The following is a 10,705-nucleotide window of genomic DNA, read 5'->3' on the forward strand; positions in this document are numbered from 1 at the left end:
ATTAGATGTTACTCGCCCTCTGCGGATCTGTGGTGACATCACAACTACCGCTCCCACCACCGCTGCAGCCAATCACTGGGCTCAGCCGGTCTGCTGATGTAGACAGCACAAGTGATTGTCTGCAGTGGTAATGTGCGCAGTAATTGTGATGTCACCGCTGCAGGCACACACGGAGAGCGGAGCAGCGGCAGAGACAGCGCAGGAGCAGGGAGGGTGAAGCTGCACTGATTGTTACAAGTATCCACTCATCACGTGGATGTAAATATGGGCACATTACAACAAGATGGGGAACATTACTACTAAAAGATGTTGGCCAAAATTTCTATATAGTGATAATTGTAAGACTATTAGTTACAAGAAAGGGATAAAATGTAAAAAAAAAAAAAAAAAAAGAGCATAACCTTTTTTTTACCATCAAATCTTTTTTTTTTTATATTTAAACAAAGAATGTGCACCTTTATTATAATAAACAAGTGAGAAATGTTCAAAATCAGTGATCCCAAGGTGTGTAAAAATATATATATGGTACCAACAGAAATGTCACTTTGTCCTGCAAAGAATGCGGCTCCCCAAATTATTTTTTTTCCTCTGTGCGGCCCATACACCCAGCCAAGTTTGAGACCCCTGCATTAGATGCTCCAGCTTGTTCACCATACCCGGCTCTTCATTCACCAATCAAAAAGTGAACTGTCCCACTACACCCATCGAATCCTATGGAGCCTCTTTCTGAGAACGTTCTCAGAACAAAGCTCCATAGGACTCAATGGCCGTTTGGCACATTTCATCATTGGATTGGTGAGCGATGGTGTGTATTTTGTATTTTTCCTGTGTGTGTAATGACAGCTGACAATTCACAGCAGACATCAATCCCATAAACCATTACCCCTATTGCCACCGCACCAGGGCAATCGGGAAGAGCCGGGCAAAGGGCCAGAATTGGAGCATCTAATGTATGTAAAAAAAAAAAAAGGTGTATGACAGTCGCTCCCCCAAGAGTAGTCCTAGTGTGTATGTGGAGAGGGCAAAGAGTCCTGAAATCCTCGCACAGAAGCTATAGCAGCCACAGGAAGAAAAATAGAACAATCCAGCGTAGAACCCGGGAGTCTCAAATCAGAGCATCACATTTATTGTATATACTGTATGTATATATATATAACAGACCATGATGGGGGCTCAATAGCTGAAACGCGTAGTCTGGCTTTTTTCTGGTCTACTGCCATTTACCATCTCAAGTCCCTGTTTTTATGGACACACAATAAGTCTTATGTTTTAATTTGAGGGACCCTGGTTCCATGCTGGATTTTTGTTCTATTCATCTAATAGACGCGCCACTTCTGGGGGATGCTATTTTTAATCTCGGAGGGGGCAAATAACCATGGACCTTCCCAGCCTGACAATACTAGCCCCCAGCCGTCTGCTTTACCTTGGCTGGTTATTAAAAATAGGGCAGAGCCAATGCCGAAGGTACAACAGGAATGTGATGGCTGCAGCCCCCCGCTGTCTGTTTTACCTGCACTGATCAAAAATAGGAGGGCGCCCACGTCACTTTTTTTTATTCCACATCCATGTCTGCAGGGTAATTGCCCCCATTTTATAGCCTCTCAGTTCTTACAACGATCATTTTTCAGCACAGAAATGCGGTTCTCCATTGACTTATATGGAGTTTGGGGTCAAGTTCAGGTCTCGAACACAACTTTTAACTAAAGTCCGACCGCACCCAGAGAACCCGAACTTCCCTGAGTCCGCTCATTACTACAGATGACGTCTGCAGTCATTTCTGAGGTTCCTTTTTCTCAGACGTCGTCTTCTCGATTCATTAAGCTGAAAATCCAAACTCTATGAAAAGGAGACCCCCTGTGACGCCCTTAGGGGCGAGTGTCGCGGGTGGCAAATCTCTACAGTCTGTCCACAAGTCTGTGAGGTCCTCGCAGCGGGACACTCAGGACTGAACTGCAGCCGCCCCATCCTCCGCAGTCTTCAGCCGCTTGCACACTGGCTCTTGTGGTGGGGCGCTCGTCTGCAGCACCCTGGCAATGTGCTCGATGTCCCACCGCTCCGCCCTCAGAGTGTCATCGTCCAGTGTGAACGGCCCCTGCTTGGTGCGGATCAGATCCTTAACACTGGCGCAACTGGACAACGCTGCGAGAAGGGGAGAAAGTAACAATCTGATGTCCCATAGGTATGGGGGTCACATTTACCGCAGAAGAGGAGGAAGAGAACGCACAGAGGCCGAACGGAAGGAGGCACACAGAGGCTGCACAGAAGGAGGCACACAGAGGCCGCACGGAAGGAGGCACACAGAGGCCGCACAAAAGGAGGCACACAGAGGCCGCACAAAAGGAGGCACACAGAGGCCGCACAAAAGGAGGCACACAGAGGCCGCACAAAAGGAGGCACACAGAGGCCGCACAAAAGGAGGCACACAGAGGCCGCACAAAAGGAGGCACACAGAGGCCGCACAAAAGGAGGCACACAGAGGCCGCACAAAAGGAGGCACACAGAGGCCGCACGGAAGGAGGCACACAGAGGCCGCACGGAAGGAGGCACACAGAGGCCGCACGGAAGGAGGCACACAGAGACCGCACAAAAGGAGGCACACAGAGGCCGCACGGAAGGAGGCACACAGAGGCCGCACGGAAGGAGGCACACAGAGACCGCACGGAAGGAGGCACACAGAGGCCGCACAAAAGGAGGCACACAGAGGCCGCACAAAAGGAGGCACACAGAGGCCGCACGGAAGGAGGCACACAGAGGCCGCACGGAAGGAGGCACACAGAGGCCGCACGGAAGGAGGCACACAGAGGCCGCACGGAAGGAGGCACACAGAGGCCGCACGGAAGGAGGCACACAGAGGCCGCACGGAAGGAGGCACACAGAGGCCGCACGGAAGGAGGCACACAGAGGCCGCACGGAAGGAGGCACACAGAGGCCGCACGGAAGGAGGCACACAGAGGCCGCACGGAAGGAGGCACACAGAGGCCGCATGGGAGGAAAAAGAGAACACATATGGAGGCTGCACAAAAGAAGGCACAGGAGGCCGCACAAGAGGAGGCAGAGGACGCACAGGAGGAGGAAGAGAACACATACGAAGGCCGCACAGGAGGAGGCCGCACACAGTGAGTGCACAGGTGGAGGATACTGCACTGGACGGTCGGGTGCGCAGGAACAAGTAGTGACATTACCTTCTCCAATGTCTCTGATCAGACTCCGGACGTAGAAGCCGCCTCCACACTCCACATCTGTGACAGAGGACACAGAATATTCTCTATAAGCCCCTTATACACACACATTATATATACACATTATATATACACTCTGGGGCTGAACCTGGTGACGGTTTCCTTGTATAAGGTAATGGTGACATTGCTCCCATATCCGATGGCAATAACCGATCCCGCTGATTATCACCCGGCTTTCCCACACACAGATCCGTATGGATTTAGCCACTACATAGTCTCCTCTGGGTTTATTGGGGGTCCTTGTTTTTAGGGGACAGCAATATGAGAGCGGACCCGTACCGAGCGTGAATAGCGGGGGCTGGAAGTGGGTCAGTGACAGCTTGTAGACCACCACGGGCCGCGCCGGCTTGGCCTCCACCTCTACCCCTTCTCTGACCAGACACGACAGCCTCTTCCCGTTCTTCTTTAAGGCTGAGAAGCTGCAATATAAGACAATTACCCGTTCTGTGAACTCAGTACAGTATTAACCACTTATGTCCCACTTACCCGGACATGTAATAATAGGGCCTGACTCCGGGAGTGCGGCACTGATGCTGCTGGACGGCGGCCATACTTACAGCGGGGGAACCTGCAGGATGCTCCCTGTGAACCTCCCGAGTGCCATCTCCACGGCTTCTCTGGTGATGTGATCTGAGGAGGGGACAACAAAATGCCGGTGTGCAAAAGGGAACACACAGATACCAATAACCTAGCATGTGACTGCAGTCTATTGCTCCCTGTTATCAGCCATTTCAGGCTAGGGAGAGACTGGTAAAGCCGCAGTTCACTCTGGCTAAAGATGTGTCTGTCACATTGGAGACTATAGGAAGTGACCACGAGCACAGGTAACACAATGGTGGCTTGTACCGCCCCCCGCTGGGCTCCCACAACATGGCACACACAGGTAGAAGAAAATCATCTGTTGATTTTCTTTTCCTGAGGAAGGAGACTGATGTCTCTGAAACGCATAGGAACTATCCAATAAAAAGGAAATCTTTTAATTTACACGCATCAGTGGTTTTCAGCGCGGCATAAACCCGGTCTTTTCTTCTACCTGTGTGATACAAAATTCCTCTCCCGGGGCTGCAGCTAAACCACCAGGCACTCACAGGCTATCATAAGGGGTTGTGACTGGCACAACCTCACCAGGTGAGTGCTTCTTTGTCTTGTTTGTCCACCCTCATACCGGGTAAGACCCTATTGCGCTTTTTTCCCCTTTACAGTTTTACAACATGGCACAGGCGTTACCGTACGGCTTCTCTTCTGTCACGGTCCCGGAAGCGTCCAGCGTGTCGGTGGCTTTCCCCAGCTGCCCGGTGGTGGTGTATTTCTGTCAGAGAGGATGAGCTCATGTTCATATTGCTATTTACATCTGAATAATTACCCGCAGATCATAGCTATGACCGCAAGAAAATACAGGGGGGCGGAAGGGGGGGGGGGGGCGGACAAGTCAGAAATAAACGAAAAAAACAAGCTGTAGGTTCATGTTAAGTTTTGTTGTATGAGCAGAAGACCGGAGACAGTTACCTTACTCCCGGTCAGCATCACCCCCAACATCTTGGTGCCGTCCCCGATACCGACCACTGGAGGGAGCAGAAAGAGCGAGGGGTTAATCACGCGACGTCACAACCCCTCCCCCAATCACGCGACGTCACAACCCCTCCCCCAATCACGCGACGTCACAACCCCTCCCCCAATCACGCGACGTCACAATCCCTCCCCCAATCACAGTAAGAAATGGCGCCGATCACTAGTGTCAGACGCTTTGATCGAAGCAGCGAGATACCAGAACTGAGCAGATGAATGAACAGTGGGGTCCGGACTGCACCGTGTCCCCCAATAATAGGACAAGCTCCAGAAAACGTAAATCACAATATTTTAACACAAGTCAGAAGTTGCATAAAATATGGTGACATTTAGAGTCTACCGACTTGTCCCGGCCAACACCGGGTGACGCCCTTTACTAATCCAACATCCCCCCAACCTTTGTGGCGCCCGTTACAGATCTGACACCCCATCCTCGGCGACAGCCTTTACTGATCCGACATCCCCATCCTTCGTGACGCTGTTTACTGATCCGACACTCCATCCTTCGTGGCGCCCTTTATTGATCTGTCGCCCCATCCTTCGTGGCGCCTCATCCATCGTGGCGCCCTTTACTGATCTGTCATCCCCATCCTTCGTGGCGCCCTTTACTGATCTGTCATCCCCATCCTTCGTGGCGCCCTTTACTGATCTGTCATCCCCATCCTTCGTGGCGCCCTTTACTGATCTGTCGTCCCCATCCTTCGTGGCGCCCTTTACTGATCTGTGGTCCCCATCCTTCGTGGCGCCCTTTACTGATCTGTCATCCTCATCCATCGTGGCGCCCTTTACTGATCTGTCGTCCCCATCCTTCGTGGCGCCCTTTACTGATCTGTCGTCCCCATCCTTCGTGGCGGCCTTTACTGATCTGTCGTCCCCATCCTTCGTGGCGCCCTTTACTGATCTGTCGTCCCCATCCTTCGTGGCGCCCTTTACTGATCTGTCGTCCCCATCCTTCGTGGCGCCCTTTACTGATCTGTCGTCCCCATCCTTCGTGGCACCCTTTACTGATCTGTCATCCCCATCCTTCGTGGCGCCCTTTACTGATCTGTCATCCCCATCCTTCGTGGCGCCCTTTACTGATCTGTCATCCTCATCCATCGTGGCGCCCTTTACTGATCTGTCATCCTCATCCATCGTGGCGCCCTTTACTGATCTGTCATCCCCATCCTTCGTGGCGCCCTTTACTGATCTGTCATCCCCATCCTTCGTGGCGCCCTTTACTGATCTGTCGTCCCCATCCTTCGTGGCGCCCTTTACTGATCTGTCATCCCCATCCTTCGTGGCGCCCTTTACTGATCTGTCATCCCCATCCTTCGTGGCGCCCTTTACTGATCTGTCATCCCCATCCTTCGTGGCGCCCTTTACTGATCTGTCATCCCCATCCTTCGTGGCGCCCTTTACTGATCTGTCGTCCCCATCCTTCGTGGCGCCCTTTACTGATCTGTCATCCCCATCCTTCGTGGCGCCCTTTACTGATCTGTCGTCCCCATCCTTCGTGGCACCCTTTACTGATCTGTCACTATGAACTGAGACCCAGTCCGAGTACGTACCATTAATAACCACCCTTTGTTTCCTATCACTGAGCCAGTTTTTAACCCAGTTACACATATTTTCCCCTATCCCCATTATTCTCATTTTATGTAGCAACCTTTTGTGTGGCACCGTATCAAAAGCTTTTGAAAAGTCCATATACACAACATCCACTGCATTTCCCTGGTCCAGGCTTGAACTTACCTCTTCATAGAAGCTGATCAGTGTGACAGGATCGATCCCTCATAAACCCATGCTGATCCTCTGTCATAAGGTTATTTTTCTTGAGATACTCCAGTATAGCATCTCTCAAGAAACCCTCAAGGATTTTACCAACCGTAGAGGTTAAACTTACCGGCCTATAATTTCCCGGCTCAGTTTTTGTCCCCTTTTTGAATATTGGCACCACATTTGCTATGCGCCAGTCCTGCGGTACCGACCCTGTTATTAAGGAATCTGAGAAGATTAAAAATAATGGTCTATCTATCACGGAACTCAATTCCTGTAGTACTCTGGGGTGTAGCCATCCGGGCCCGGAGATTTGTCACCCTTAGTGATTTCGAGGCGGCGGCGTACTTCCTGCTGGGTTAAGCAGGTAATATTAAAGGGTGAATTTATGGTATCACTGGTCATGTCATCTGCCATGGCATTTTCTTGTATAAAAACCGTAGAAAAAGTCATTCAGCAGGTTGGCTTTACCCTCATCTCCTTCCACCATTTCACCAAGACTATTTTTAAGGGGGCCAACACTATCACTTTTCAGCTTTTTACTGTTTATGTAGTTAAAGAATATTTTAGGATTATTTTTACTTTCTCTCGCAATGAGTCTCTCTGTCTCAAACTTAGCTAACTTAATTTGCTTTTTACATATTTTATTTAATTTTCTATAATTATATAATGCCTCATCACTACCTACCCTCTTTAATTCTTTTAAGGCTTTCTGTTTTTCTTTTATTGCTTCCCTTACAGCTCTATTTAGCCATAGGGGTTTCCTCCTATTTCTAGCATGTTTGTTCCCATAGGGTATATTTTCTGCACAAGCCCTATTCAGGATGCTCATAAAAGTCTCCCATTTGCTTTGTGTACTTTTATTACTTAGTACATCATCCCAGTTTATTGCACTAAGATCATCTCTCAACCGTTTAAAATTTGCTTTCCTGAAGTTTAGTGTCCTTGTGGCCCCTCTACTAGACATCTTACTAAAGAATACATGAAAACTTATGATTTTGTGATCACTATTCCCCAAGTAACCCCCAACTTGTATATTAGATATGCGGTCTGGCCTATTGGTTAGTACAAGGTCTAGTAGTGCTCCCCCTCTTGTGGGGTTCTGTACCATTTGTGATCTGTCATCCCCATCCTTCGTGGCGGCCTTTACTGATCTGTCGTCCCCATCCTTCGTGGCGCCCTTTACTGATCTGTGGTCCCCATCCTTCGTGGCGCCCTTTACTGATCTGTGGTCCCCATCCTTCGTGGCGCCCTTTACTGATCTGTCATCCTCATCCATCGTGGCGCCCTTTACTGATCTGTCGTCCCCATCCTTCGTGGCGCCCTTTACTGATCTGTCGTCCCCATCCTTCGTGGCGGCCTTTACTGATCTGTCGTCCCCATCCTTCGTGGCGGCCTTTACTGATCTGTCGTCCCCATCCTTCGTGGCGCCCTTTACTGATCTGTCGTCCCCATCCTTCGTGGCGCCCTTTACTGATCTGTCGTCCCCATCCTTCGTGGCGCCCTTTACTGATCTGTCGTCCCCATCCTTCGTGGCGCCCTTTACTGATCTGTCGTCCCCATCCTTCGTGGCGCCCTTTACTGATCTGTCGTCCCCATCCTTCGTGGCGCCCTTTACTGATCTGTTGTCCCCATCCTTCGTGGCGCCCTTTACTGATCTGTTGTCCCCATCCTTCGTGGCGCCCTTTACTGATCTGTTGTCCCCATCCTTCGTGGCGCCCTATACTGATCCGTCGTCCCCATCCTTCGTGGCGCCCTTTACTGATCCGTCGTCCCCATCCTTTGTGATGCCCTTTACTGATCCGTCGTCCCCATCCTTCGTGGCGCCCTTTACTGATTTGTTGTCACCATCCTTCGTGGCGCCCTTTACTGATCCGTCGTCCCCATCCTTCGTGGCGCCCTTTACTGATCCGACGCCCCATCCTCGGTGATTACCCAGCAGTCCGGACGCCGCGCTGTCCAGGGTCCCTCCATGGCCCATCTTCAGCGTCTGCTTCCTTCTCTTGGTAAATTCCTTTAATCCGGCTTCTGCGGACGGGAAGAAAATATCAAACACTGATCACAAACCCTGAATGGCCGAGCTCCCGAACCTGCACCAGCACACCAGAGGTTAATGTCACAGGGCAGCCATTTCTACGAACCCAGTCACACTGTACTGCCTGATCTGGGATCTGCCGCTCTCTGGGAATAGATCTGCTGGCGGCACAGAACACGGGGGAATGGTGTAGACTGTGAGCCCTCGCGGGCAGGGTCCTCTCTCCTCCTGTAGACTGTGAGCCCTCGCGGGCAGGGTCCTCTCTCCTCCTGTACCAGTCTGTTTTGTACTGTTAATGATTGTTGTACGTATACCCTCTTTCACTTGTAAAGCGCCATGGAATTAATGGCGCTATAATAATAAATAATAAAATGGCGCCCTGCGCTCATCTCTCACCAGCAGCGTCTGCACTTACAATAATAATCGTCCAGCTATATCTGCTCTCACCGCAGACTACCGCCATCTTTACATAGAAAACGCACTACTGATAAGTGTTGTCTATGGCAACCAATCAGATCGCAGCTTTCACTTTCTCAGCAGCAGCTGCAATATGAATGCAGCGATCTGATTGGCCGCTAAGGGTCACCTGTCTAGTTACGCAAGATCTTCCTGGCATGGCGTCCTGTGTACGTACAATCTGCGGCACAAACGACCCCCTCTGCCCCGGCTCTGACCTTTCAGCAGGCGGCTCTTCAGATCATTTAGGGTCTGGGCTGACGTGGCTCCCGGGGGTTTATACACCGGGAACAGACCGTTCAGCGATAACAGCCTGGAAGCTTTCTCTGCAGCCATGCCCGTTCCACATCCGATTCCGTACAGACGCTGCCGGTGACGTCTTCAGTGAGCGCCGCTCGCTCGGGAGGATTCTGGGAGATGTAGTTTGTGACCCGGTTGTGTGATGCTAAGTTTCTGCACAGGGCTGTGTCTGCCCCGGAAGAGTCCAGGCCGTGGGAGCCAGCAGGTTGCTATGGCTACAGGAGGACTACAAGTCCCAGCATTGCGGGGTCTGATTCTCTGCAGGACGAGCTATATTTTTCAATGGCACCTTTCATTTTACCATATAATGTACTGGAAAAAATGGGGAAAATTCTGAATATGGCTAAACTGCAAAAAAGAAAAAAAAAAGCGTAAACTCTGCAGCGTTCATTGTGCACGAGGTGATGGGACATTACAGCTGAACGCCGGGGTCAGAAGTGGAGAAAATATTCTGAAATTCTTGAATATTCTTTATTTCTCGTATTTATGTCGCGCCCGGGGATATGGGGTACTCGGTCCCGGGCGGTGTATAACGGGGGAATGTCACTGGGGTGGCCGTCGCCCGCTCCCGTGCCCTGGGCCCTTTTTGTAAAAGGGATATATTTACAGGGGATTAGGTTAGTGTTCATACGTGACCTCACTTGCGGAGTTGCGGCGATGTGTATATATATATATATATAGATGGAGCACCGGTGCAGAATGTCACTGCTGGGGACGGTGGTAATGGCAGCCTGGATGTTGGACCCTCCACAAGCAGGGCCGGGCCCCAGAGGATGGGTGTAATGACGGCTGTCGGCAGGAGTCCACACAAGGGTTCAGTGCAGCTGGTTCTTTACTCACTTTCTGGTGGTAACTGGTCGCCCGAGGCCGGCTGCTTTCTCCTCCAGGTCCCCTTCATCCCAGCGCCAGTCAGGTTCTCTGGTACCTTCTTCCCCTGCACCGGTCTCTGGTAAGTGGGTCCCCGTGGTATGGAACACTGGGGGTCCCCGGTCTGTGGTTTGTCCACTTCTGTCCGCCTGACGGTAGCTTGAACCCTGTGATGTTGGAGTCTCTGGTCCTGTCCCCGCTTCTCCCTTTGTTACCGAGTCTTGGATTTTTAGGGTCAGCGAGGTCCTTGATTGTCCCATCGTTGTGCAGGTGTTAACAGGCCTGCCTGGAGATTTATGCCTGACCTGGGGTCCTGTACCCCATTGGTGCGTAGTTCCGGGAGTACTCCACCGACAACTACCCTCCTGGGCACCAGGTTACTGTCAACTCCTCGTCATTGCGTCTCCTCACATCCACCTTCACTACTCTTTGACTACTGTCTGTCTGACTGTCCACTGTCTGCCCCTCCCACCTGTCAACTAGT

General features: G+C 51.1%; 1 protein-coding gene across 1 annotated transcript; it reads right to left on the reverse strand.

Moving 5' to 3' along the window:
• Positions 1 to 422: 422 nt before the first annotated feature.
• On the reverse strand, positions 423 to 9,421 carry TRUB1 (TruB pseudouridine synthase family member 1). Its single transcript, XM_075352177.1, has 8 exons — positions 9,273 to 9,421; positions 8,499 to 8,591; positions 4,746 to 4,801; positions 4,467 to 4,548; positions 3,797 to 3,869; positions 3,519 to 3,658; positions 3,183 to 3,239; positions 423 to 2,139 (listed from the first exon to the last, which is right to left on the reverse strand). Exons 1-8 carry the CDS (start codon positions 9,388 to 9,390, stop codon positions 1,940 to 1,942), a joined length of 819 nt encoding a protein of 272 aa, XP_075208292.1. The 5' UTR covers positions 9,391 to 9,421; the 3' UTR covers positions 423 to 1,939.
• Between the last annotated feature and the right edge of the window lie 1,284 nt (positions 9,422 to 10,705).

This window comes from Anomaloglossus baeobatrachus, chromosome 5 (genome assembly GCF_048569485.1).
Source record: "Anomaloglossus baeobatrachus isolate aAnoBae1 chromosome 5, aAnoBae1.hap1, whole genome shotgun sequence".
In the NCBI taxonomy this organism is placed as follows: Eukaryota; Metazoa; Chordata; class Amphibia; order Anura; family Aromobatidae; genus Anomaloglossus; species Anomaloglossus baeobatrachus.